This window comes from Ochotona princeps, chromosome 2 (assembly GCF_030435755.1).
Source record: "Ochotona princeps isolate mOchPri1 chromosome 2, mOchPri1.hap1, whole genome shotgun sequence".
Classification (NCBI taxonomy): Eukaryota; Metazoa; Chordata; class Mammalia; order Lagomorpha; family Ochotonidae; genus Ochotona; species Ochotona princeps.
In genome coordinates, this window is record NC_080833.1 from 106,077,895 (window position 1) to 106,105,857 (window position 27,963).

The window sequence follows — 27,963 nt, forward strand, 5'->3', positions numbered from 1 at the left end:
CGCGGCGGAGGCCCCGCCCCCCGCTGGCAGAGCGGACCAACCGGAGGAGGAGCTTGGCGGTGACGGCCAATGGGGGTGGAGCTCAGGGAGGGAGTAACAGGTTGGTGGGAGGAGTGTGGAGGGGAGGGGACGCCGCAGGGGGAGGGCCCGGAGCCGCGCGTGCAGCTCTGCCAGAAGACCGCAGCCCGAGCCCGAGCCGGGAGCGCCGAGCCCGCCCGGGTGAGTGAACTGGGCATTGGCCGGGGTGGGTATCCGGGAGGCACACGGACTCCTCCAAGGGCGAGGTCAGGGTCCGCCGCTCTCCGGTGCAGGTGCGGAGTTGCAGAGGGGAGGAAGGGGGACATCAGGGCTGGGTGGCAGTCCTGATTGGGGGCTGGTCCCTCCCAGGGCGGTGCTGACCGCAGGTGGCCGGAGAGATGCCTGGAGAGAGGCACCTGCGGCGGCGGCGGCGGCTGCTCCCAGAGCCAGTTTATCCCTGGAGGTCAGACACCAGCCTAGGGGGCAGAGAGCAAGGAAAGAGGGGCGGACAGGAGTCAGTCCCCGGGGCGCCGGGAGTGCGGCCTGAGGTTGAGAGAGGCCAGGGGAGGGCTTCGGCAGGTGCTGTTTGCTTGCGGTTTGTTCTCCCCGCGGCCAGTCTGAGCTGATTGCCACCTCCCCTTCCTGGCTTTGCGATGGCTCGGAGGTGTGGGAGCTTTAACTAACTGTTCACCCTCAACTACAGGTGAAGGCAGTTGCTAGTAGGAGACGTGTTGTCTTGGAGGGGGGGAGGTGGGGACAGAACAAGAGGGCACTCTCTGCCCAAGTCTTGGCTAGGTGAGAAGCCAAGGCTTTCAGTTTCTGTCTTCCCTTTGCTTTCATACCAAGGATATTTTTTTCCAGAGAGGAGAGAGAGAGTCCATTTGCTTTCTAAGAGAGGAATATGAGGAAGTATACATCCTTGGATTTACAGAACATCTAGAATTTCTTCTTTCTTGTGAGACCTCTTTATGGGGCTCATGTCAAACTCTTCCTCCAGGCATACCTATTTTCCTCTTTGGTTCTAGATGGGAGGCATGGGGGGGGTGTGAGTGTTGGGAGAGTGGTACCGGTGGTGTTTGAGAGCCTTGATTCCTTGATTCCTTGGTTTCCTTGATGTCTCCCAGATTCCCGGTGACTCCCTAAAGCCCCCCTGCAGGCATCCCTGCCTCCTGGCAGCCTGGCAGCAAGCACTAGAGATGCCCAACGCGGCAGAGTCCTCTGGGGCCTGGACACTAGGGGAATTACTCCTCTAGATCTCTGAATTTCCAGGTCCATGGCCCAGACCAGACCTCGGATGCGAATTTCCTTGCCTCTGGCGTTGAGGGCCACGGAGTCAACCTCAGCTTGGCCCCTTTGATGCCCTGCTGAGGAAAGTAGTTGTAATTGGGAAATAATTAGCCAGTGCTCTATTTGTAGATAGGTGGCCCACACGTGCCTCTGCACCTCTTCTTTCATCCTGGATATTGGTTGGGGGGGTGCGGGAGTGACTGACTAATCTGCAGATTTACTAGGCTCTTAAGAGGATTCGGCTTCCTAGAATGCTTCCCAGGCCGGCCCGGCATGCCATTACCCTTGTGGGAGGCAGAGGGTGGAGGGCTGGAGGAAGGCAGGGAAGTGGCCAAGGGGAGTGTGGGATCAGGAATGTGGCTTTAGGAGCTGCAGAGGGAGGGGTCGAAAGAGACAAAGTCTTACTGTCACATGCCGGCCTGTCACTCAACAGGCCCCTCCTGCCTGTTCCCTGTTCCCTCCTCCTTCAGACGTGGTTTTGGCATCCAGGTTGGACAGAGCCCCTGCTGCTGGCCTGGTCCCCTGGTCTCCTTGGGGGTGTGGAATTTTCTCTGGTCTGGTCTGCCTGGTCCTCCCCTTCCCCTTGCTTCTAAAACCAGTCCAGCCAGTTTGCAGGGGCCCAGTTCCTCATTGTTCACCCCCCCCTCCACTGGCCAAGCAGCTCCAGCCTGGCTCTCAGGTTTCTGCTTTTTTCGGACCTGGCTGGGAGTCCACTCAGGGGGCGCACGCTCACGTGTGTGCATGTGTGTGTATGTGTGTATGTGTGTGTGTGTTCATTTTGGATCCATGAGGACCCTCACTTTGGGAGGAAAAGGGAACTACAGGATCAAGGGCGCAGAGCTGTCCTTTTCCATTTTGATCATTTGCTTTCTTTGCTACCTCCAAGGGGACTCTAATTTCTAGCCCTCTGGTTCTCCTGCTTGGCTGTTAAATCTGGTTCCGTCACCCAGGCTCTGTGCTTGTCCGTCTTGAGTTCAAACCACCCCACCCCCACTTCCTCCTCAAAGTCCAGGGACCCTGTCACTCCTAGTTGGAAGTCAGATGCATATGGCTGGGCCAGAGGTGATGGAATTGGGGCAGGGCAGGCTAATGATTAACCCAGGGAGAAGAGGCTGTCTGTTACAGGGGTAAGGGCCACCTCCTTCTCTTCCCGGCAGGTAGGAATGGCACAGGCAAGACAGCGGAAGCTGAGTTACCTTCTGCCCTGTCGCTTCCTGGGGTACAGTCAGTGGGAAGAGCAGAGCTCTGGGTGTGGGCCCAAGAGGGAAGAGCAGTTTGTGGGCCCCGACTCCATGTTGCCTGGTGCCTGATGGTTGTTTACCTGCCTCTGCGGCTTACGCAAGGCCTTGGGCCTGCCCCACCTCCCTTCCTGGCCCCGCCCCGTGTCCTCTGTAACTGAAGGCGGGTAGGTTTCGGGTTTTCCGTGTTGAATCATTTAGAGCTCTGCTTTCTGACCCACCCTGTTGATTCTGCTGATCCTTGTGGCCCCTGAACCCCCAGGTGACTGAAGCTGGGACGTCACTGGGATCCTGAGGAGGAGCACCTAATGTGTCCCCTGGGCAGCTAAGCGTTCTCTTGCTAGAGGTGGTGCACCTGCTGGGCTTGGGTATGGAATTTCCTTGGTCTGGATCTGGAAAATCTGTGGATTCACTGACCAAGTGGATCCGCACTATAAATAAGTTAGACTGGCTGTACCATCTAGGCATATCTGGTTCTGAGCCCCTGACTGTATGACACAGAGGGTCTGGGCCAAGAGGAAGACCTGCCACCAGGGCACAGGGAAAGTGGCTGTGAGTGATTCTTAGGCAAAATTTGGGAATTGTGTGAGTCTGCTTTGGCTCAGGATGCAACTGCCAATGAATATTTGTTGACATCTACCAGGCAGCAGGTGCAGTGGACACCATGATTGGCTGATAGTGAAGGCTTGTGCCCTCCAGGAACTTAGAATTATGTGAGGGAGACAGACAGGAAACTAGTGAGCTGTGCATAAGCTGAGACAGACTGACAGGGTTGGGAAGCTGATACGCGAGGTCTGACCTGGGTTGTGGGAAGGGGTGGTCAAGGTTGGCTTCTCTGAGGAGGCACTGTCCTCCGGAGCAGGTGCAGCCAGGAAGTTCCTGTCGGAAGGGGTAAGCAGTGACTGTTAAGGAGTAAGTAGTGACTGTTGTCAGCTTGGGGACAGCCAGACTCTTGGCTAGGTGGTGTTCATGAGTTTGTTGCTTCCCTTGCTTTTATTCAAGTGAAACCTCAGGACGGTAAAAACACAGAAATCTGCAGCGAATGAGTAGACAACGTTTACACTCGATGCCTGTGTGGTTACTGACTGATGTACCCAGGTAGTTCCCTTGGGAGGTACTGTACTCATTTCACAGATGAGAAAGATGAGACTCAGGCAACTGGCGTGTTTTTCCCTCTGGGTGCAGAGCTTAGGTTTTCCGAGCCTGACCCTGGCTCTCATCCAGTGCCTTTTGTAGCAACTGAGTGGTTTGGAAAACTACCTTAAACCCCTGCTTGCACAGCCCTGATAAGCGGGTAAACCTTTGTGCTCCAGCTGTGTCCTGGGGGAGGGCGCATTGCTCTCCTTGGGTCCTGGAATGACATCCCAGAGCCAAGACGTCTTCTGACCATTTCCCAATATTGGATTCCTCCCTCTCTGTTCCTTTTCCTTGAGGGGAAGAGCTGGGAATGCCAAGAATGCTCTAACTCTGACAGAATCCGGTTTCCTTCACTACCTGGGGCTCGGCCCCTCCCACCCCTGCCTCTCCCACCTCTGCCTCCCCCCACCCCCATCTCCCTGACTGCCTTGCACCTGCCTGGCACTTGGGAGATTCCTCCTCCAGTTTGGTGCTAGGCTCCAATGGAAACTAGCAGAAGGGCTGGGGAATTTTATGTGCTCCGAAGAGAACCTCTCTTCACATTCCTGAAGCCAGAGCATGCCTGGAACACATTCCATTTGCTAACCCTTAGTTTGGACCAAGGGGGAGAAAGGTGGTACGTCGGGACCTCTGGAAGGACAAATCGTCCTGGGACCCCCACCACTGGCTCTCCCTGCCCCCTTAGCCTTTCTCCCTCACGTCGCTGTTGTCAGTTTCCCTGGAAAGGGATGCAACTCAGGGAGGCCTTCTATATTCCGAATGAGTCCTGACAGGGAGGCCCCCTTTTCTGCTGTGGGAGGGAGGTTATCTGTTAGTCGGCACTTGGAGGCTGCCTCCACTCAGAGATGGGAGGCCTCTGGTGGCTGATATAGAGCAGGAGTGAAAAATCAAACAAAATCTTTAAACTTTTCAAAGATTTACTTTTATGTATGTATTTTTTCATCAGAAAGGCAAATTTCCTGGGAAAGGAAGAGACAGAGAGAGACCTTCCATCCACTGGTTCACTTCCCAAATGGCTGTAATGGCCAGAGCTAACCAGGAGCCAGGAGATTCCTCGGGGTCTCCCATGGGGCTACAGGGTCTCAAGGCTTTGGGCCACCCTCCATTGTTTTCTTGGTCCATATGCAGGGAGCTGGTTGGGAAGTGGAGCAGCCAGGACACAAACCAGTGCTCATATGGGATGTCCATATGGCAGGCTATGGATTTGGATTAGCCTGTTGAGCCACTGTGGCATCCCACAAACTTTTAAACTCTTAGCAAAGCCAGGTTCCCAGGACTGTGTTAGAGGAGGTAGACTCTTTTAGGTCTTGGGTCTCAGAGAGTGGCCTCTGAGTCAGTAGTGGCAGCATCACCTGGAAACGTGGTTAGGATTGCAGATTCCGAGTTGCTAAGTCAGAGTCATAGGCTCTGGGGTCACATCCAGCCACCTGTGTCTTAATGGGCCCTGCAGCTAATCCGCTACTCGGATGAAGTCTGAGATTCACCATGTGCAAAGCCCTGACCAAGTGCTCAGCAGTTGAGCAGATGCAGGTTTCTGGGATTTTTTTTTTTTCTGTTTGTCTTACTTGAAAGGCAGAGAGATGACAGAAAGGAAAAGAGAGGGACAGCACTTGCATTTGCAGTTCACTCCCCAAACGCCTGCATAGCCAGGTCTGTGACTCAGGCTGAAGCCAAGAGCGCAGGACTCTATCAGGGTCTCCCATGTGAGTGACAGGGTCCCAGGTACGTGGGCTATCACATGCTGCCTCCAAGGGTGCACGTTTGTGGGAAAGTGAATTAGAATTAGGAAGAGTTGGAATTCCAACCAGGCACTCCAGTGTGAATTCCTATGTGGGATGTGGGTGTCCCAAGTTGCAACTCACACACTGAGGCCAATGGCTGCCCCAGGTATCCTTTCTTTTCACTTTTAAGATTTATTTTTTTTTGTAAGAAAGAGTTACAAAGAGAGAAAGGGAAAAAGAGGGAGAGCCAGAGATAGAGTCTTCTACCCTCAGGTTCACTCCCCAAACAATCTCAGCAGACCAGGGTTGGGCCCTGCCAAAGCCGGGAGCCAAGAGCTTTTAAGTCTCCCACGAAGGTGTAGGGGCCATGCACTTGGACCATGCTCTATAGCTTTCTCAGGCACATTAGCAGGGAGCCGGATCAAAAGTGGAGCAGTGGGGACTGGTGTCCATATGGGATCCCAGCATCACAGGCAGTGATGCTCCCTGCCCCAAGGTATCTGGGTTTTCATTTCAAGCATTCTGAGATGAAATTCCTGTCTTTGTTTTTAGAACTCATCCGTCCCATGGAGCAGGCAGCCACAATGGCTGAGCCGCGGGGTCCGGTGGACCACGGAGTACAGATTCGCTTTATCACAGAGCCGGAAGGTGGCATGGAGCCTGTCACCCTGCGTCGCGGTGGACGACGCCCAGCCAAGGATGCAAGGGCTAGTTCTTATGGAGTCGCCGTGCGTGTGCAAGGCATTGCGGGGCAACCCTTTGTGGTGCTCAACAGTGGGGATAAAGGGGGTGACTCCTTTGGGGTTCAAATCAAAGGAGGCAACAACCAAGGGGGGACGGGAGCTCTCAGCTCCGACTCTGAGCTCCCCGAGAATCCTTACTCTCAGGTCAAGGGGTTTCCTGCTCCCTCGCAGAGCAGCACCTCTGATGAGGAGCTGGGCACCCCTTGGAATGGGAGGCTGCTTCGGTCCCAGTCCCAGGCCTCACTGGCAGGGTCTGGCCTTGGGGGTTCCAGCAATAGGAGCGCCAGCTTGTTGGAGCTGGCTCCCCAAGAGACTTCCCCAGGCAGCACCATTGACACTGCTCCGCTATCTTCCGTGGACTCCCTCATCAACAAGTTTGACAGCAAAGGCACGGGCCAGTCCCGGGGCAGAGCTGGCCGCCGCTCGCGGACGCTGGTCTTCGAACAGCGCAAGCGCAGCCAGAGCCTGGACAGCCGGCCGCCTCGAGACACTGTGGAGGCACGGGAGCGCCAGTCACCTGACCACTGGACCCCGAGCCCAAAATACAGCAACGACACAGGTGGCTTGAAGCAGTCGGCCCAGAGCCAGAGCGCTCTCGGGGGCTTCAACCGCTCCCGTCAGACCCAGGACTGGGTCCTACAGAATTTTGAGGAGCCGCGAGGGAGGACACCGGACCCTGCTGTGCTGCAGGTCAGACCCATCACCTCCCCGCCTTTCAGCCCCCAGTCCTTTCTCATCAGCCCTGGGACTTCCCTACTAAATCCAGTAACAGGGGTGGGGGAGACGGGGAGATCTCTGCAGTTTGCTCTCTGCTTTATCCAGCCACTGTAGAGATGCTACTGACATGCACAAGGTGCTTCCAGGGGTGAATTCTAAAGAAAGCAGACCTAACAGATCAAATCAATATTCAGAAGCCTGCAGAGGAACGTGTCAGGGCCCCCATGCCCCAGTCCTGGCACTTGCTGGGTGTGTGGCTGACTGAAGGCAGGTATGGGATGCATGGGCAGTTCCCTACTCCAGGGAACTGTACGTCTTTCTCTCCCACTCAGGAACGCAAGGAAGCAAGGATCGAGCCTGCTTTGGTGCATCCTAAATGTAACTCATTTGTAAAACCTAACTAACTAGCATCAATGATGAGTTAATGTGACACAGCTCCCAGCTGGCTGAGACACCTCGTGCTTGCCCTTCTCCCAGCCTGCAGCCAGGCTTCTCTCCCACTCTGCAGGCCTCTTCGTCCTGCCCCAAGGGTCTTGGCATCCATTGCCACTTCTGCTTGCTCTGGACACCACGCAGGCCATTTGCCAGGATTCCCATTTCTTTTCTCTTTTGTTTTTGGCAGCTGAAATCGACTCCAGACCTTCTCCGAGACCAGCAGGAGGCAGCACCGCCCGGCAGTGTAGACTACTTGAAAGCCACCATCTTTGGCATCCTGAGGGAGGGGTGAGTGGCTCACCTGTCCCCGTCCTTCCCTGCCAGCATCAGCCTTCCCCGGACTCGGGTCCCTAACCCTCACTACTGTGCCCTTCTGCAGAAGCTCGGAGAGCGAGGCCTCTGTGAGGAGGAAGGTCAGCTTGGTTATGGAGCAGGTGCAGCCACTGGTGGTGAGTTGCTGTCTCCGCATGTGCACAAGGGGGAGGAAGGCAGGGCCTTGAGGGCCCCCAGGGGGCTTAGATGTAGACCCGCTCCTGACTTCCCACCGCTGAAATCTTTGGCAGGTAGTGAATTCTTCTGGCTCCACAAAGGCCCTGGCAGGGCAGGGGGAGCTCAGCCGCCAGGTGGAAGAGCTGCAGCAAAAACTGGATGAAGAGATCAAGGTGAGGGGCAGGTGGGCTGAAGGGTTGCAGAGAGTAAACCTTGGCCTGGATGGCACCTGGCTGGCTCTACCTAGCAGCAGAACAAGCCTTCTTGTCTGCTGTGAGATGAGAAACAAGGGCAGATACCCTGGTCCCAGCTAGGACTGTTGGGGCCCCCTGGAGCTCTATGGGAGGCAGCAGTCACAGAAGGTCCAGCTACCTCTGTTGCAGTTGCCTGGGGGAGTTCCCATTCAGGCGCAGCCATTTAATGGCTGCATGAAGCTGGAGGACACTTGCTTCGGTTCTCTCTACCTCTGTTCTTTTTATCCTTGTGATAATGCTGGAATAATATGAGTTGTTTTTTTCCCCCTAAAGATTTATTTATTTTTACTGGAAAGTCAGAATTAGAAAGGGAGAGACAGAAATCTGTCATTCATTGATTCACTTCTCAAATGGCTGCAGCAGTCAGAGCTGGAGCCAGGAACCAGGAGCTTCTTCCTAGTCTCCCATGTGGGTGCAGGGTCCCAAGGCTTCGGGCCATCCTCTACTGCTTTCCCAGGCCACAAGTAGGGAGCTGGATGGGAAGTGGAGCAGCGGGACATGACTCCATGAAGGCACTGCACCTGCCGGAGTCCAGCTCCAGCCGAGAGTTCGGAGCTCGGGAAGGGTGCGTGGAGTTGGCGATAAAGAAAGACACAGACACTGACACTTGGTGGCTTCTTGCTATATGCTTTATTCTCCAAAAGAAGCTGTCCTTTTTATTTACTTAGACACATCACTAGCCTCTGCACAAACGTTTGATTTTTTATCTTTAACTTTAGAACTAAGACAGCATATACAGATGTTCAATTAATTTTTACTTCATGGTCAACCAGGTGCTCTTAAAGATAATTCTGTAAGTTACTATAATCAGTTTCTTTAAAGCAAACCATTATTCATTCTTTAGAAGTAGCCATTAGGTGGCAGCCAGAAGTCCAAGGCCGAGGCACAGATGGTTACCTACTAATCAGTAAAACATTCCTACCTACTACATTTTATTTTCACAACTTATCTATCACATAATGGGAAAGAAACATCAAAAGAAAAAGAACATAAGGATCTAAGGCAAAAAATTTCAAACATAAATCCCCCTACAACTGCAAACCCTACAACCCCATAAACAATTAAACAATAATCAAAAGTATATCTCTGTGATGTTAGTAGAATTGCCCTAAATTTCCTCTAGTTAAAAAATTATAAAAACAGCTAAAACAGCTGCATTTTCTATGCTCTAAAAGTTGCAAGGACAGGCTAACCTTTAAGGTCACAGTAACTATATTTTTTTTGCCATAGCAGTTTCCACTCATACTCCCATCAATTCTGTTAGTTTGTAAAATTCTTTTTAAGCCATTTCCCAGAAGGCATGCTATATGTCTGGGCCAGATTTCAGGACAATGGGTAGGCACACAACAAGGTGTCCAGAAATGGCATGGGTTTAATTGTACTCTTGTGCGCGGTTAAAGGCCCACTCACCAAGACATTATCAGTAACATTAACTCTCAAGCTCATATTACTTGCCAAAGCCATCTCACAGGGGCAAACAATGCCTCAATAGACTACAGGATTCTTAGTGGGATGCTTGAGTGTCCATGCAAAAGGGTGGTGAGACTGCATCAAGGTGGTCAGAGAGAAATTCGCCGGGCCCTGCCAAACAGCTGGAAGCTCCCCCGGGCCCTGCCAAGCAGGGGAGCTGTTCTCTTCACACCTTCGTGCCATCCACACCTACTGCACGGACCCCTGCAGCACCGACCCTGAGGTGCATTTTCTTTTAATGTAATTTTTGTAGTAGATACTATCCTGGCAACATGCAGTCATTACAGCAACCCTGAAAAGTATGCAAGGCATCTTTGACCCTTTTTTGATGAGGAAATTGAACATCAGGGAAATTAAGTGAATTACTTGCGGTATTGAGTTGCAGTCTAGGCTTACTCCCTTAATTTTTTTTAAAGATTTATTTATTATTATTGGAAAGTCAGATAAACAGAGAGGAGGAGAGACAGGGAGGAAGATCTTCCATCCGATGTTTCACTCCCCAAGTGGCTGCAACAGCCAGAGCTGAGCTGATCCAAAGCCAGGAGCTTCTTCTGGGTCTCCCATGCAGGTGCATGGTCCCAAGGCTTTGGACCATCTTCCACTGCTTTCCCAGGCCACAAGCAGGGAGCTGGATGGGAAAAGGGGCCACTGGGATACAAGCTGGTGCCCATATGGGATCGCGACACATTCAAGGCAAGGACTTTATCTGCTAGGCTATTGTGCCGGACTCTCTCTTAAATATTTTTATGTTTGTTTTTATTAAAAAATGAAAGCAGGTAAACAAGGAGAAATCTGATTGACGCCTCAAATGCCCATTCTAGCCTAGAGCTGCAGCTTGTTCTCCCTGTGGGGTCAGGCACCCAAGTACTTGAGTCATTATCTGTTGCCTCCAAGAATGTGCTTTAGCAGAAAGGTGGAACTGGAAGCGGAGCCAAGATGCAAACCCAGGCACCCTGATATGGGATGTGGGTATCCCAGACAGCATCTCCACCCCCAGCTCTGTTTTGTTCCAAAGCCTCCATACCCATTCATCAAATGTTGTTTCCTTGTTTCACAGAGTTGCCTGCTATGTAGTTGATGCTCAGTGAGATTTTGGATCGTAACTGCTTGTTTTCTGGAAAGCAATGTAGTGTCCTGATAACGTAGAGGGCAGTGGAGTCAGATCAGCTAGGTTCAAAACCTGGTGCTTGTCAATGCATAGCTCATCTTGGATAAGTTATTTAAATTTCCTTGGCTCCTGTATCCACAGCTATAAAGTGTGGAGAGTAATAGTACTGCTGCTTATGATTCAATTATTTATTGCTGTGTGACAAATCACTCCTATCAAGCAAATAGGGGTGGGAATCTGCTTGCTGCCAGGAGCCATGTGACTATTTCAGACATCATTCACAGGCCATAGAGCAATCAACTTAAACATTAGCCTGCTGCAGATGTATTACATTTTTTTTGAAAGATTTATTTATTTTATTACAAAATCAGATATACAGAGAGGAGGAGAGACAGAGAGGAAGATCTTCCATCCGATGATTCACTCCCCAAGTGAGCCGCAACGGGCTGGTGCGCGCTGATCCGATGCCGGGAACCAGGAACGTCTTCCGGGTCTCCCATGCGGGTGCAGTGTCCCAAAGCCTTGGACCTTCTTCGACTGCTTTCCCAGGCCACAAGCAGGGAGCTGGATGGGAAGTGGAGCTGCCGGGATTAGAACCGGCGCCCATATGGGATCCCGGGGCGTTCAAGGCGAGGACTTTAGCTGCTAGGCCACGCCGCCGGGCCCAGATGTATTACATTTTGAATCCCACCTGCAATTGCTTTGGCAGGGCCAGACCACATGAATGCAAGGACTTTATACCACTTAGAGCTGGACAGTCTCCACCCCTGGCTTAAACCAGCATTGTCCATTGACTGGGCATGAATTTAGTTGGATGCTTGTGGCTCTGGGTATGTTACTGAAGCTTTTTTGCCGCGGCTGTCATCATTGGAAGACTTGGTGGAGTAAGGTTGCAGAGTGTTCTGCTGAAATGCTGCTCACGTGGCTATTGGTTGGAGGCCTCAGTCCCCCACCTGTCTACATTTCTTCTCAGAGCTGGTGCCCCTTGCAGTATGCCCATTGCCTTTCTTCTTCAGAGTGAGTCAAGCGTCTACAAAAGGGAAGGAGGAAGCTGTTTGGCCTTTTGATATTCCAATCTCAGAATTTATCCATCACTTCCTCATTTCCTTTTGTCACAGGGGATTCCCCGAGTCTGGTGTATACTCCAGAGAAGTTGGGCTTCACCTTTTGAAAGGACTGTGAGAGGATTTGTGGGTGTACTTAAAAATTTTACTTATTTATTTTTATTTGAAAGGCAGATTTTACAGTGAGAGAGAAGGTTTTCCATTCGCTGGTTCACTTCCCTAATGGCCATAATGGTCAGAACTGAACCATTCTAAAGCCAGGAGCCAGGAGCTGCTTTCAAGTCTGCCATGTGGGGGCAGGGACCCAAGCACTTAAGCCATCCTCCACTGCTTTCCCAGGCCATTAACAGGGAGCTGGATTGGAAGTGAAGCAGCTGGGACTTGTATTGGTGCTCATATGGGATGCTTGTGCTTGCAGGGTGAGGATTAGCATGATGTGCCATCTTGCTGGCTCCTTTTGGACATGTTTTGAACGTCACGAGTACTGAGGCTTGTTAGAAAGTGAAGTGCAGATAGAACACGCTCTAGATAAAGTATTTGTCACAAAGTGAGCATCTAACAACTGTTAGACATTCCCAGGGTCCTGATCTTCCTGGAAACCTTGCCTTACTTCCCTCCCACTCTATTCTCTTGTGCTTTTCAGAAGCGGCAGAAGCTGGAGCCATCCCGGCTTGCGCTGGAGCGGCAGCTGGAGGAGAAGGAGGAAGAATGCAAGCGGCTGCAGGAGCTGCTGGAGAGGAAGAAGGGGGAGGCCCAGCAGAGCACCAAGGAGTGAGTGGAGGAATTAGCACACGTGGGGCCAGACTTAGAGGGCAGCACTCTGCACAAGGATCGAAGGAGACAGAAAACTCTCTAGAAGCCCCAGGTTCCTCCTCTCTCAGTAATAGAGCGTATGATTTGGAGTGAGGCTGTCTCATTTTGCTTCTGTACCTCATGTTCCTGGTCTGTAAAATGGGCTTCATAATCGTGTCTACCTCACAGCATTCTTGGGAGGATTCATCCCCCACTCAGCAGGTGTTTTTGCAGTGAATGCTGACCTAGGCTCCTGGGAAGCCAACAGGTGAGGGGTTCTAGGCTCGCCAAAGCCCAGTTTCTGGTGAGAGGACACACAGTAAACAGAGCTATTGTGTAAGCGCATGTGGAGTGTGTGTGAAGGCGGTAAGCAGAGCAGGTTGAAGCAGATGAGCGCTAGGTGTGCAGGAGCAGGGTGTGGTGTCCAGTCAGGTAGTCCCGGGAGGCCTTGCTGAGGGTGGAACAAGAAGTCTTTATTTAGCCTTTAATTACGATGTCAGTGAAAAGTATGTCATCTCCAAAATATATTCAATAGAAAGAAATAGTTGGAGCAAAAAGGCAGTTCTGAGAATGCCTACATGTGAATTATGTAGAAAGCCACCTGACAAACGTGCTTGATCATGTACCCATCATCAGGGTGCAGAACATGAAGCGCCTCCTGGACCAGGGCGAAAACGAGCGCCACAAGTTGGAGATGCAGATGGTGGAGCTGCAGAGCAAGCTGAAGCAGGTGCAGGGGCCTGAGCCTGCAAAGGATGCGCTCCTGAAGGTAGGGACAGGCCCTGCGCACCCTGACCCTGGCCACCTTTTTAGCTGAGAAGTCTCCACCTGTTCATTCATGGCTTCCCCAAAGTGCAGGGAGTAGGTTGTTTGTTATTGGGTACTCCTGGGTTTGCTGTCAGGCTAACAGTGGCGGGGTGGGGCTGGGGCCCAGAATGGTAAGCTTCCTTTGTCTTATCTAGGTATCCTGGGGGACAGACACACCTGGTACTGTGCCTCACATGAGTGCTTGATGCTTTTTTTTTTTTTTTTTAAGATTTATTTATTTGTTTTGAAAGAGTTAGAGGGAGAGATGTGAAGAGAGACTTCCTTCTTTTCACTTAATAAATGGCTCTAGTGGCCAGTACTGCCAGGCCAAAGCCAGGAACCAGGAGCTAGGAGCTTCTCTGGCTCTCCCATGTGGGTACCAGGGCCTAAGCACTTGAGCCATCCTTCGCTGCTTTCACAGACCATCAGCAGGGAGTTGGATCGAAGTGGAGCAACTGGGACACAAACTGGCACCCATATGGGCTGGCAACTTAGCAAGCAGTGGCTTTTACCTGCTGCTGCACCACAATACTGATCCCTTGATTACCTTTTTTTATAACTGATGAGTGAATGAATTACTAGGCAGATGGTTCCTAATATGGGTACCCCTATGTTTCTACCCTTCTTTTCCGCAGGACCTCTTAGAGACTCGGGAGCTTCTGGAAGAGGTCTTGGAGGGCAAACAGCGTGTAGAAGAGCAGCTGCGGCTCCGGGAGCGGGAGTTGACAGCCCTGAAGGGGGCCCTGAAGGAGGAGGTGGCCTCTCGTGACCAGGAAGTGGAGTTTGTCCGGCAGCAGTGCCAGCGAGACACAGAACAGCTTCGCAGGAGCATGCAGGATGCAACCCAGGTATGTTGAGGGCCAGGGTGGCGTGGGGCTGCCAGAGAGCAGGGCTGCTCAGGTCTTGCATTTCTGGACTTGTCTTGGTTGTGACTGGCAAGTCCTCCTAAAGGACACCTGTGAGATGTAGAGGACCTGTATAGACAGTGGGAGGGCATGCAGGTAAGTAGCTGTGAGGATGGGTGGTGCCTCAAGTCCTTTAGGGGACTTCCCATAGGCATTGGAGGAGTGGGCAGGGGATCTGGGGAAAGAACCCTTGCTGGCATTGTCCCATCTACCGCAGGGTGCCTGGGTGTGGCTGGCCTGGTGCCCAGTGGACCCAAGCCTTCTTTTCCACATGTTCTGATTTGAAACACGATCCTCCTTCCGAGCCTCAAGGCATCTGATTCTTGCCTTCCCTAGGACCAAGCGGTGCTGGAGGCTGAGCGGCAGAAGATGTCAGCCCTGGTGCGGGGGCTGCAGCGGGAGCTGGAGGAAACCTCCGAGGAGACGGGGCACTGGCAGAACATGTTCCAGAAGAACAAGGAGGAGCTGAAAGCCACCAAACAGGAGTAAGATGCTCACCTGCTCCCTGGACCTCTTATCTGTTCCATGTTCATGCTCCCAACCCCTCCCCTCCCCCCCATATCTCAGATTATTTCTCTCCAGACCCACCTCCCTCCTTCCTGGGAGTGGATGCCTAGGGAAGGTGATTTCCACTGTCCTATGAACCTCCTCCAGGCAGGAGACCTGACCCTGGTTTTTTTTTTTGTTTTTTGTTTTTTTTTGCTTACCTCCCTTCATTGGGCTCAGACTGCTGCAGCTGCGGATGGAGAAGGAGGAGATGGAAGAGGAGCTTGGGGATAAGATGGAGGCCTTGCAGAGAGAATTAGAGCAGGCCAGAGCTGGTGTGAGAGATACCCACCAGGTTGATGAACTTAAGAAGGTATGGGGAGCTGGGGCAGGGTGAGGGGCGGGATGAGGGGCGGGATGCCAGGTCCTCCAGGGTCTCTGGCCTGGGTGGGCCAACTTCCCAATGCTTGGCTTTGGGGCCTGCCCTGATGTTCTCTTTTTCTGGCACAGTAGGACTGGTCTCCCTGTTGAATTGAGCAATTTGTAACAGGAAGGGCTGTCAGTGGTTAGGATGGGGTATGCCTGGAGGCTCCTGGCTGCCTCCCAAGAACCTTCATGGGTGGCAGCATTTAGGTGGATTTCTGAAACTCCAGGGTCATTTTTGTAGGCTTGAAAATGAATTAGGTCAGCATAGCAAAAGCTGCTCTGTCTTTTCTGTGGGGGGCTTAGTAATTGTGTTCAGGAAGCAAATGTTTACAGTTAGAATGACAGTTGATTAATTTACAATGAGACATAGCGTCACGTGGCATGGCCAGATGACCTACTTGGGAAGCCAAATTGTTGTCTGAAGGCTGTTTAGAGAACATACGATCTGGACATGGGAATTAAAAGGTCGTGGCATTTAACACATTCGTTTCCTCAGTCTTCAAAATACAGCCTTGCTGATGGGCCCATAGTACGTGCGGTTGATGTTAGGATTTCCTCTGCGGTCTTTTTTTTTTTTTTTTTTTAAGTTATTTGTCTTTTTACCATTCATGGATGATATTTTTAGAAGACCCAACAAATGATAAGGTCATAAAGTTGAAATGAACATTCCAATATTTCTGTTCATTCCAACATTCCAATATTTCTGCTCTTTCAATGTTCATATTTCTGGTGTTTTCATTTTTGAAGGATAAAATGATAGTTCATTATTTTGAGTGACTTAGATATGTTTAAAAATCTTTTTTAAAACAAGATTTATTTATTTTTATTTGAAAGGCAGAGTTACAGAGAAAGAAGGAGAGACAGAGATCTGCCATCCACTGATTTACTCCTCAAGTGTCTGCAACAGCCACAGCTGAACCGAAGTAAAGTTGGGAGCTGGGAACTTCCTCTGGGTCTCCCACACAGGGTGCAGGGTCCCAGGGACTTGAGCCATCTTCTGCTGCTTTCCCAGGCCACAAGCAGGGAACTGGATGGGAAGTGGAGCTGCCGGGATTAGAACCGGCGCCCATATGGGATCCCGGGGCCTTCAAGGCGAGGACTTTAGCCGCTAGGCCATGCCACCGGGCCCCCAATCGTTATTTATTACTATTACTATGCAGACAGCCCTGTAATCATGGTGATCCTATTTTTAAATGAGTAAGGATATAGCTGTCAATGACTGTTTTCCAGATCAAGAGAAAACTGATCATGCAAAATATGTGGTGGAGAAAAATGTAATAAATGTTAGCCAAATAAACCTTGGAGATTGATGGATTATGAAGCTTGAGAATCTGCTTTCTCAGGAAAACTTCTGAGAGACTGGGGAAGTGGAAATGAATCTCACAACTTTTTTTTTTTTAAAAGATTTTTATTGTTATTGGAAAGCCGGATATACAGAGAGAAGGAGAGACAGAGAGGAAGAGATTCCATCCAATGTTTCACTCCCCAAGTGAGCCACAACAGGCCGGTACGTGTCGATCCGATGCCGGGAACCAGGAACCTCTTCCAGGTCTCCCACACGGGTGCAGGATCCCAAGGCTTTGGGCCGTCCTCGACTGCTTTCCCAGGCCACAAGCAGGGAGCTGGATGGGAAGTGGAGCTGCCGGGAATAGAACCGGCGCCCATATGGGATCCCGGGGCTTTCAAGGCGAGGACTTTAGCCGCTAGGCCACGCCGCTGGGCCCCTCACAACTTTTTAACTTGAACTTGAACTTGAACTTGAATATCCAGGGTAGTCTGAAGTCAGCTCACTATAGATGCTGACACAGGGCATATGAACAGCCCTCCAGACAGTCTCTGTTGATGGATTATGCTGAGTGAAGTTAAAAAGCACCAAGGTTTTGTTGATCTTATATATGAAGTATATTTTATCCAGTACTTAACTAAGAAACAAAATATACATCAGGGAAACAGATGAATCAGGCCCAACTCAGACCATCCACTTTTTCTTCTAATTAATTTCGTTAATGTTTTACCTTGAATCCTTGAATATTCTCTCTATATAAGATGGTCCTTTAGCCTACTTGTGGTTCTTCTTTTTTTTTAAGATTTATTTTTATTGGAAAATCAGATTTACAGAGAGAAGGAGATACAGAGATAAAGATCTTACATCCGTTGATTCACTCCCCAAGTGGCCGCAATGGCCGGAGCTGAGCCAATCTGAAGTCAGGAGCCAGGAGTTTCTTCTGGGTTCTCCCATGTAGGTACAGGTTCCCAAGGTTTTGGGCTATCTTTCACTGCTTTCCCAGGCCACAAGCAGGGAGCTGGATGGGAAGTGGAGCAGCTGCGACACAAACCAGCACCCAATGGGATCCCAGTGGATACCACTGAGCCATTATGCTGTGCCTGCCTACTTATGGTTCTTTGTGAATGTCAGAAGTAGCTCATGACTAAAGAATTAGAACCAGAACTTATATTTTACTTTTCTTTCTAAAAGAAATCAGAACTAAAACAAACAAGCAAAAAAACCCCCAGCACTGCACTACCATTTTGCCACATATTTTGAATTTCAATATATATTTTCTACGCAGCCAATCACTAATCCATACCATCATCCAATGTCCATCCACATTTTTTATGATGTAATATTTACTGTACTATAAAACTCATTGTCTTGAAGTATACAGTTCAGTGGTTTTGAATATATTCAAGGTGTAGATTTGCAAACCATACCAGCATCGAATGCTAGAATATTTTTATCACTTGAGAAAGGTAACTTGTACCCATTAGCGGTCGTGCTCCCAATCCACTGAGAAACTCATCTATTCTGTGTTGTGCTGGATCTGCCTCATCTAGATATTGCATGGGACTGGAATCTTGAGGCAGCCACGTAAGTTTTTGCTGCTGACTCTGGCTTCTTTCCCATACATAGCAGAATGTTGTCAGGTTCCTCTAAGTGGTGGCATATTTTAGTGCTTCAGGCCTTTTCATGGCTGAATAGTATTCCTGTCTAGAGAAACACGCTCTTTGTCTCTTTGGACATTCGGGTTGTTCCCTCATTTGAGGGATCTTGCATAAAGCTGCGATGAGCATACACACACCAGTGTTTATAGGAACCTATGTTCTCAACTCTCTCGAGGCTATAGCAAAGGAGCAAAAGTGCCGTGTCACACGGTGACTGCCCCTGCTACTGGTCCAAGGTTTTAGGGTTTGACTTACTGGCTCAACTGCCCAGCCCTTTCCAAAGTGACTGCACCAGTGCACATCTCACTGGCATTGGCTGAAGGCTGCACTTTGACCACGCCTCCGCCGTCTCAGTCTGGGGCTTCCCTTGTTAGGAGTTGCGCAATACCCAGGAGGAGCTGGAAGAGCTGCAGGCCCAGCTGCAGAACCGGGAGGTGGCAGGGCAGCACCGCAACCGTGAGCTGGAGAAGCAGCTGGCTGCCCTGAACGTCGAGGCCGAGCGAGGCCGGGAACTGGAGCAGCAGAACCTCCAGCTGCAAAAGACCATCCAGCAGCTGAGGCAGGACTGTGAAGACGCTTCCAAGGCAAGGGGAGTGGGCCCAGGGCTTAGACGGTGCAGGCGGAGGGGTAGGTACCCACAGGCGGCTGACTGCCTGTGCTCTGCGTGCATGCTGTATTGGACCGGCCAGGGGAAGCGCAAGGCGTTGGCTTCAGCCTTGAGCCATGGCTTGGAATCCCTGGGATGCCTCTGGTTAGGGGGCCAGCCTGTCTTTTGCGGTCCCCACGGTCTGAGCGCACGGTCTGAGCCGCTCGTTCCCTAAACCGTCCGCAGGCCAAGCTGGCAGCCGAGGCGGACTCTGCGGTGCTGGGGAAGCGGCGTGCCGCGGTGGAGACCACGCTTCGCGAGACCCAAGAGGAAAACGACGAATTCCGACGACGCATCCTGGGTCTGGAGCAGCAGCTGAAGGAGGCACGTGGCCTGGCGGAAGGCGGGGAGGCTGTGGAGGCACGACTTCGGGACAAGGTGCAGCGGCTAGAGGTGAGAACTTTTGCCCAAGCTATGTACCTGCTCCCAACCCCTTCCTCCCTTCCTGGGTCTCTAGCCTTGGACTACCTTGTCAGGCGCCCAGGCATTGATTGCCAAGTGCCTTCACTTCTCAGCAATTCCTTGAAGCCAGTATACACTGCCCCAGATGGGTGTTCCCAGCCCGGCTTGCCTATCTTCCCCGCCCCCCCCCCCCCCCCCCCCAGGCAGAGAAACAACGACTGGAGCAGGCCCTGAACGCCTCCCAAGAGGAAGAGGAGAGCCTGGCGACTGCCAAGCGGGCCCTGGAGGTCCGGCTGGAAGAAGCCCAGCGAGGGCTGGCACGCATGGGGCAGGAGCAGCAGGCCCTGAACCGGGCCCTGGAGGAGGAGGGCAAGCAGCGCGAGGTGCTGCGCCGCAGCAAGGCTGAGCTGGAAGAGCAGAAGCGGCTGCTGGACCGCACTGTGGACCGGCTCAACAAGGAGGTGGGCAGAGGCGGCCCAGGAACCTTAGCAAGAGGCCCACTCATAGGACAGCTTGGACTTGGGGCTGGGGAGGAGAGGAGAGCAGAGGTGGCCTTGATTACCCCCGAGTACAGGGTTGGGTAGGCCAAGGTGAAATCTGAAGGAAGCAACGTTGCTCCTTGGCCTCTTGGCTGCTTGCTTACCACCCCCTCCACTTCCTGCTCAATTATTTCGTGTCCTCGCTCTTGGAGAGTCAGCCCCAGGATTCTCCCTTAGAAGCCTATAGGATCACAGTGTAAGAGTTCTCATGGGCAGAACTTGGAACGCAGGAGAAGGGAAGGAGAAAAAAGTAAAAAGTACATATTGCTTTTGGCTAGTTAGGTTCTTTCCTTTTCCCTGAAACAAAAGAAAACACTTAATAGTTGTTCTGATATGCATTGCCCTTTTTTTTTTTAAAAAAGAGAAAGATTTGTTTATTTTTAATGGAAAGGCAGATTTACAGAGGAAAGGAGAGAGACAGGAAGATCTTTCATCCACTGGTTCATTCCCCAAATGTCTGCAACCGCCGGAGCTGAGCTGATCTGAAGTCAGGAGCTTCTTCCAAGTCTCCCATGAGGACACAGGATCCCAAAGCTTTGGCCATCCTCCACTGCTTTTCCAGGCCATAATCAAGGAGCTGGATAAGAAGTGAAGCATTCAGGACACGAACTGGTGCCCATATAGGATGCTGGTGCGTTCAGATAGAGGGTTAGCCAGTTCAGCCATTGCACCAGCACCCAAAATGCATAGTTTTTTTTTTTTTTTTTTAAGGTTTATTCATTTTATTACAGCCAGATATACACAGAGGAGGAGAGACAGAGAGGAAGATCTTCCGTCCGATGATTCACTCCCCAAGTGAGCCGCAACGGGCCGATGTGCGCCGATCCGAAGCTGGGAACCTGGAACCTCTTCTGGGTCTCCCACGCGGGTGCAGTGTCCCAATGCATTGGGCCGTCCTCGGCTGCTTTCCCAGGCCACAGGCAGGGAGCTGGATGGGAAGTGGAGCTGCCGGGATTAGAACCGGCGCCCATATGGGATCCCGGGGCGTTGAAGGCGAGGACTTTAGCTGCTAGGCCACGCCGCCGGGCCCACAAAGTGCATAGTTTTAAAAAGAAAATGTTACTTGAAAATGGGAGTTGAGACAGAGTGAAAGAGAATGTGAGATCTTCCGCCAGCTGGCTCACTCCCCAAATGGCTGTGGTAGCCAGGGCTGAGTCAGGTCAAACCCAGTAGCCAGAATTTCCATCTGAGTCTTCCACATGAGTGGCAAGGGCTCAAGTACTTAGGCCATCTCCCACTATTCTCCCGGATGCATTGGCGGGGAGCTAATTGGAAGTGGAGCAGCTGGAGCTTGAACCAGCACTCGTTGCATGCCAGTGTCCCAGGAGGTGATTTAACCTACTACACCATAAGGCCAAAGTGCATGTTTTAATCTTTTCTGAAATTGGGTCATATAATTAATGATATGTCACAGTTCAGTTGGCAGATTTTTCTTAGTAGCACATTTTATAATTATTGATGCCTTGGGCTTGCTGAAATATGGTCATTTATGTTTACTATAGCGTGTCAGGTACTTATAAATATTTTATATGATTAAATGACATAGCCTTCCATCACGGAGACTATTATTACCCCATTTTATAGATGAGGAAATAGAACCCAGAGAGGTCAGGTGACTTGTCTATGGTCACTAGTAAGTAAGTGACTGAGCTAGGGTTTGAAGATTTATTTTTATTTGAAGGTCAGAGTTACAGAGAGAGAAAGAAGGAAAGGCAGAGATCTTCCATCTGCTGGTTCACTCACACCCCAATTGGCCTCCATGGCTGGAGCTAGGCCAATCCAAGGATAGGAGCCAGTACCTTCCTCCAGGTCTCCCATGTGGCTATAGGGGCCCAAGCATTTCAGCCATTCTCCACTGCTTTCCTAGGTCATAACTGGGAGCTGGATGGGAAATGGAAGCAGCTGGGATACAAACTGCCATCCATATGGCATACTCGCACTTGTAGGTGAAGGATTAGCAGGGAGCTGGATTAGAAGTAGAGCAGTTGGGACTTGGGATTGGCACAGGTGCCCTAGAGCTAGGATTTGAACAGAGGCATCTGTGGGTAACTACTGACCGTACTAGAGAGCTAGCACACAGAGCATTGGAGAGGGCTGCCTTAGCAGAGAGGGGTTCTGTTGCAGAGTCATGGGAGTGTGATGTGGTGACTTGGGGTACAGTGCTGAAAACTGCTTTGTCTCCATTTTAGCTGGAGCAGATTGGAGAAGATTCCAAGCAAGCCCTGCAGCAGCTCCAGACGCAGCTGGAGGATTATAAGGAAAAGGCCCGGCGGGAAGTAGCAGATGCCCATCGTCAGGCCAAGGATTGGGCCAGTGAGGCTGAGAAGACCTCTGGAGGCCTGAGCCGGCTTCAGGATGAGGTAGGAGCCGAAAAGGCTGCCGGGTGGGGATCATCTCAATGTCCTTGGGTGTGAAGGTCATTGCCTCTTCAGTGAACCTGTGGTTACGAGTCCTGGGCCAACCCCTTGCAGTGATGTACCAATGTGGGATAGGGTGGAAGAAGTGTCTGCCACAGGTGTATAGTCTTTGGAGTGGTGGCTTTCAAACTGTGCTGCATGTTATAAACATCTCTGCCACTTTATCCCCGTTCCCTTCATCCTGGGGCAGACTGTACCCACCCCTCAACCCCCACATCCTACCTCCTAATAACAATGAGCTGTTGCATTTTGCTCTGTAGACCCAGAGGTTGCGGCAGGCCCTTCAGGCATCCCAGGCTGAACGAGACTCGGCTAAGCTGGATAAAGAGCTGCTGGCCCAGCGACTGCAGGGACTGGAGCAGGAGGCAGAGAACAAAAAGCGCTCTCAGGATGACAGGGCCCGGCAGGTGAAGGGGCTCGAGGTGAGGACCACCAGTTCTTACATGGGGGATGGGGGCGGGTAAACCGACTCGATTTCAATGGAGAGAGAAGCCAGGACACTCCAAGCCTCGTTCTGTAATAGAGATCAAAACTGGCGACTAGTCACTGATGGGTTTCTTTTGGATACACTGATTTTTGTTTTTAGAGAGAGAAAAAGGGAAAAAGAGTAAACCATTTGCTAATTCACTCCACAAATGGCCTTAATGGCCAGAGCTGGGTTAATCCAAAGTTGGGTGCCAGGGGCTTTTTCAGGGTCTCCCACATACATGCAGGGACCAAAGCACTTAAGTCATGTTTTGCTATTTTTTCCAAGCTACTAGAACTGGAAGTGGGGCATTCAAGACACAAACTGGTATCCATATGGGATACCAGTATTGTAGGTGGTAGCTTTACCTGCTACGTCACAATGCCATCCTATATTACTCCCCCCCAAGGCATTGTATCTAAAATACAACTTTTTAAAAAGACTATAACATGAGTTTTACAAGGTACTGTTCATAACAACAATAACACTTTTATATACTGCATTTATTGTACAGAGTACTTTGAAGAAAGAACAATATGTACAGCTGTTTGTTTTTGTTAATACATCTATCCATTCTGTCCTGCAGTACTGGAAAGGCGGAATGTGTCTTAGCCTATGTTACTTTTTTTTAAAAAGATGTTATCTGTTGGAAATGCAGAGTGAAAGAGAAGGAAGGAGAGAGAGAGATCTTCAATCACTGGTTCCTCCCCAAATGACCACAGTGACTAGCACTGGGCTAGGTCAAAACCAGGATCGTAGAACTCCATCCAGTTTTCCCCCAGGGAAGCCATCTTGGGGCATCTTGTGCAGCTTTCCCAGGCATATTTGCCTGGGACTGGGTTGGAAGTAGAGCTGTTGGATTTGAACCAGTGCTCTAATGAGCAGAGGCTTAGCCTGCTGCATCTCAACTCTGGCCCTCACATTAGCTTTTAATTCTTTTAATTGAATTTTTATATAACTCTTTGAAGCCCCATGGTGGATTCTGGGGACTACCTTCCTGCCAAGGAGCCATGTCTTGATGCCACCACTTGGTCAGCAGAGGGCACTAACTCCATGTTGGCAGGGATAAGGTCTACAGGGGACTGTGGCGAAACAGAGAAAAACGCCTATGGAGGCTGGAGTTGGAGAGGGACCTTGTCTGGCTGTGGCATTGGGGTATCCAGCATTTGTAGCAGATATTTTTTAATGTTGAAAGCTGATTATTTTAATTAAAAAAAAAGATGCTAGCTATCGCTTTGTTGAGGTGTGGTATAGCCGCCAGGTGAGAACACAAATCCGTGCAGCTTGGTGGGGTGGGGCGCAAAGAACCTGTCCTTGTGCCATAGGAGAAAGTCTCACGGCTTGAAGCAGAGCTGGACGAGGAGAAGAACACCGTGGAGCTGCTCACAGACCGGGTCAATCGTGGCCGGGACCAGGTATTCCCTTCCTGAGCCCCCCATTTGTGCATGGCCTGGGGCTGCTCTGGGATGAGTTGGCCCCTAGGGGACCCTCGGTTAGTTAGAATCCAATAACCTGAGTGGAGGAAAGAAGCCCACTAGCCTGGGCTGCTTGGGTCCAGAAGGGAGGCTGGTTCCCAGTGAGATGAAGGAGGACCTTTTCGCCTTTCATGGTCCCTTACCCGGAAGAGGCTGTGACTTCTTAGTGGCCTGGGACTCTGAGGGGCCTCAGGGGGTACGTCCTGCGGGTCTTACTTCCCTTGGTTCCATGTGGTGATTTGTCCTCAACCCTCCTCATATCTGGTTTCCACCAGGTTGATCAGCTGAGAGCGGAGCTCATGCAGGAGCGCTCTGCTCGGCAGGACCTGGAGTGTGACAAGATCTCCTTGGAAAGACAGGTTGAGAGGGAGGGGCTGGAATTGTGGGGTGCAGCCCAGGAGGTGACTTGGATGGCACAGTAAACCACTAACAGGAAGGCCTCTGTGCCCCTCAGAACAAGGACTTGAAGAACCGCTTGGCCAGCTCCGAAGGCTTCCAGAAGCCCAGTGCCAGCCTGTCTCAGCTTGAGACCCAGAACCAGCTGCTGCAGGAGCGACTGCAGGCCGAGGAGAGGTGACCTGAGTCCATCCTTCCTCCCCCTTCCCTGTCTTCCTACCTCCTGGGCCGTGCTCTTCTGGGGTTCCCTCCATTGCTCACCTCAAAGCTGGCCAGCCTAGCCTGAAGTCCTGAGTTGTGTCTAATCCTTGCCCCTTATCTTTGGATTGGTCCTGGATCCTTTAGCCTAAAGCTGCGGCTTGTAACAGAGAAGCCCCTGAAGACAGTAGTAGGGGGCCAAGTGTCCTTCACAATGACAATACCATAGATCAGCCTTCTATTTCACTTATTTAAAAAAAAAAAAGGTTTATTTATTTTACTTGAAAAAATTACAGAAAGAGAGAGGAGGTGACAAAAATCTTCCTTCTGCTGGTTCACTTCCCAAACAGCTGTGGTAGACAAGGTTGGGCCAGGCCAAAGGCAGGAGCCAGGAGCTTTCTCTGGGTCACCCATGTGGATGACAGGAGCCCAAGCACTTGGGTTATCTATCATCTGTTGCTTTCCCAGACCTATCATCAGGGAGTTAGAACGCAAGTGGAGCAGCTGGGGCTTGAACTAGCACCTACCTGGGATGCTGGCATTGAAGGTGGTGACTTCACATATTATGCCACAATGCCACCCCCTATCGTCTGCTTCACTTTCTTAGGGAGAAAACAGTTCTGCAGTCCACAAACCGGAAACTAGAACGGAAAGTTAAAGAACTGTCCATCCAGATTGATGATGAGCGGCAGCATGTCAACGACCAGAAAGACCAGGTGAGAACACAAGATTACCAGACTGGGCACCTGTGAGCACTGTGTACACATGATACATTCACCAAAAAGCCAAGGGAGCCCCCACGTCTGCCCAACTCAGACCTTCCTTAGATAAAGATGGCAAGATTAGATGAACAGACTAAGCTAGAGCAGTGATAGTAAACATTATGTTTTGAGTGTTTCCGATATCCACAGTTCTCTTGTTGAGTGTTACATGATATTACCTAATACATTAATTAAAAGATTTTATTTATTTTCATTTGGTTTGAAAGGCAAACAGAGAGAGCAAGATCCCTCATTTGCTAGTTCATTTCCAAATACCTACAACAGCCAGGGCTGGGCCAGGTTGACACCAGAAGGCCAGAACTCCATCTGGGTCTCCCATGTGGGTGGCTCGGTCCTAGGGTCCTATGTACTTGAACCATTATCTGCTGCCTCTCAGGCTGCCCTGCAGCAGGAGGCTGGATTGGAAGTGGAGCAGCCAGGGCCCAAACCAGGCATTCTGAGATGGAATGCCAGAAACCGCTGCCGAGCTAAGCACCCAGCCCTCTTCATTCCTTTAAACCCCCAAGGAGAGCCCCGCGTAGCAAGTCTTTGGGACCGTTCTTCCAGGGACAGTTATCCCGGGCCCTGGTAGCTGACATTTGCTAACATGGGGACTTGGGATCTCGCCCAGCTGAGCCTGAGGGTGAAGGCTCTGAAGCGGCAGGTGGATGAAGCAGAAGAGGAAATCGAGCGCTTGGACGGCCTGAGGAAGAAGGCGCAGCGGGAGCTGGAGGAGCAGCATGAGGTCAATGAACAGCTGCAGGCGCGCATCAAGTCCCTGGAGAAGGATTCCTGGTAAGGGCCACCCTCCCGCTCCCTGGGAGCTGTGTAGGAGAGCAGGTGGAGAGCAGGTGGACAGCGGCCCCTCCCTAGCTGCACGAGTAAAGGTACCTTAAGCTGGGACCGTGCAAGCATAAAACTGCCTGTGAGTGTCTGGTTCATTCTGTCTCAGTTCTCATCCCATACCCTGTCTTGCCAAATCTCAGATTAGTTGGGCAGGAGGTGGACGTGGGGTGCTTTGTGAATAACTGCAAACCTTAGCAGACCAGAACTTGCTTAACAAGGGAAAGGTGGCTCTCTCAGTGGCTCCCATCCCCCTCGCTCACCAATCTCCCTTCTGACTCAGGCGCAAGGCTTCCCGCTCAGCTGCTGAGTCAACCCTCAAACACGAGGCACTGAGCTCAGATGAAGAATTTGACGGCGTCTACGATCCCTCATCTATCGCATCCCTGCTTACAGAGAGCAACCTACAGACCAGCTCCTGCTAGCGTGTGCTCCTGTAGGGTCCAGAGAAACTAGGTTTGCGCCCTGTCCTGGGTCAACCCTCCTCGGCCCCTGCCCGTCTCAGCTGGTGGGTGACCTGGTCACTCAGTTGTACCATCAGGATGGGTCTGAGAATGATGGTGATTAAAAAATAATAGTAAGACATCAGTAATAAGCTGATGCCTGGACTGCCCTTTTCCAGTGGAGGGTTGAGAGCTCCAGGTTGCTCGAACCCTTCCCTTAAGTGCCAGTCGCTGCCTCGCTCCCCTCCTAGCAGAAGGATGGTGAACAGGTAGCCAAGGCAGGAGTGGGAGTGCTGCACCGAGCAGGAGAGGAAGAGTGGAAATTGCCACATGCGTGTACATAGCTTTATTTCTCTAGCCCTTGACCTAAGGCTCAGGGAAATGCCCTGTGATATCCTCCCTGAATTCCCACATCCCATTTTTTTTCTCCTCCTCTGGAGCAGGGTTAGGGGAGCGTGGTGGGTATTGGACACGCAGGCGTGGCTTTACCCACTTCTCAGATGCTCCTCTTTGCACAATTGGGGGCACCTATGTGGTGGCCCCCACCTTCTCCAATATGTATAATTTTGTCCCCAGCCAGCAGGTCCAAGGGACCCTTTGTCTGTTCCGTCTCCTATCCTCACCTTTCCTGCGCTGCTTTCCTCTCGGTGCCTTAGCCAGGGTGAGGAGGCAAGGATGCTCTTGCCTGTTCTATCTTGCACATTCATACCTCTCTAAAGACCAGCCTTTCCCCAGCTGGGCCCCTCAGCTTTCCCGGTCACCCCCGTGACTCATTACGAGTCACCTGCTTTCCCACCTGAGGACCCCTGGGAGGGAGACTTCAGGGAGCACCATGGGAAAGTGGTGGGGACTGGGTTCTGCCCAGGGTTTCCATCCTTCTTCCTCTGTGACTACTCAAGTACTTGCACCCGGGGGCCCTGACAATGGTATTTACCAGTTCCAGCACAGCGATCTCAGACCCCATCCATGGTCTTCCTTGTGGCTTGTTGCAGCAAGCCTAGGGACCCTTATGTTCTCAGGGCCTTTGCCCTGGTTCAGGATTTGTTCTGGGCCTAGAAAGCCACTCTTGGTAGCAAAGGGTAGAAGCAATGGAAGACTTGCAAGTTGGGGAGAACCAAGCCCTGCTGGGGAAGGGGGGATGAGTCACCTGTTTTATCTCCTAAGCAGGTTCCGTGGGGAGCCTGCAGAAGGCTGTTCTTGCCAATGACTTGTAATTTCATGATTTCTTCTGCAAATCACATTCCCTTGCCATGCAACCCAGCCTTGATTTTATTTTAAAATAAATATTAAAATTATATATCTGTATTGAAATTCTCAGACTCTTGTTCTTTCTTCTG

The 27,963-nt window shown here is 51.2% G+C and overlaps 1 protein-coding gene across 1 annotated transcript; it reads left to right on the forward strand.

The window, feature by feature from the left end:
• Nucleotides 1-137: 137 nt before the first annotated feature.
• On the forward strand, nucleotides 138-27,675 carry CGN (cingulin). The gene is made up of 21 exons (XM_058660266.1): nucleotides 138-219; nucleotides 5,954-6,834; nucleotides 7,484-7,584; nucleotides 7,676-7,745; nucleotides 7,860-7,958; nucleotides 12,325-12,452; nucleotides 13,110-13,242; nucleotides 13,916-14,128; nucleotides 14,522-14,670; nucleotides 14,912-15,044; nucleotides 18,415-18,624; nucleotides 18,873-19,079; nucleotides 19,292-19,549; nucleotides 21,817-21,987; nucleotides 22,305-22,466; nucleotides 23,836-23,925; nucleotides 24,261-24,344; nucleotides 24,440-24,558; nucleotides 25,187-25,295; nucleotides 25,972-26,135; nucleotides 26,467-27,675. The coding sequence occupies exons 2-21, from the start codon at nucleotides 5,968-5,970 to the stop codon at nucleotides 26,606-26,608; spliced, it is 3,609 nt and encodes a 1,202-aa protein (XP_058516249.1). The 5' UTR covers nucleotides 138-219; nucleotides 5,954-5,967; the 3' UTR covers nucleotides 26,609-27,675.
• The last annotated feature ends 288 nt before the right edge of the window (nucleotides 27,676-27,963 follow it).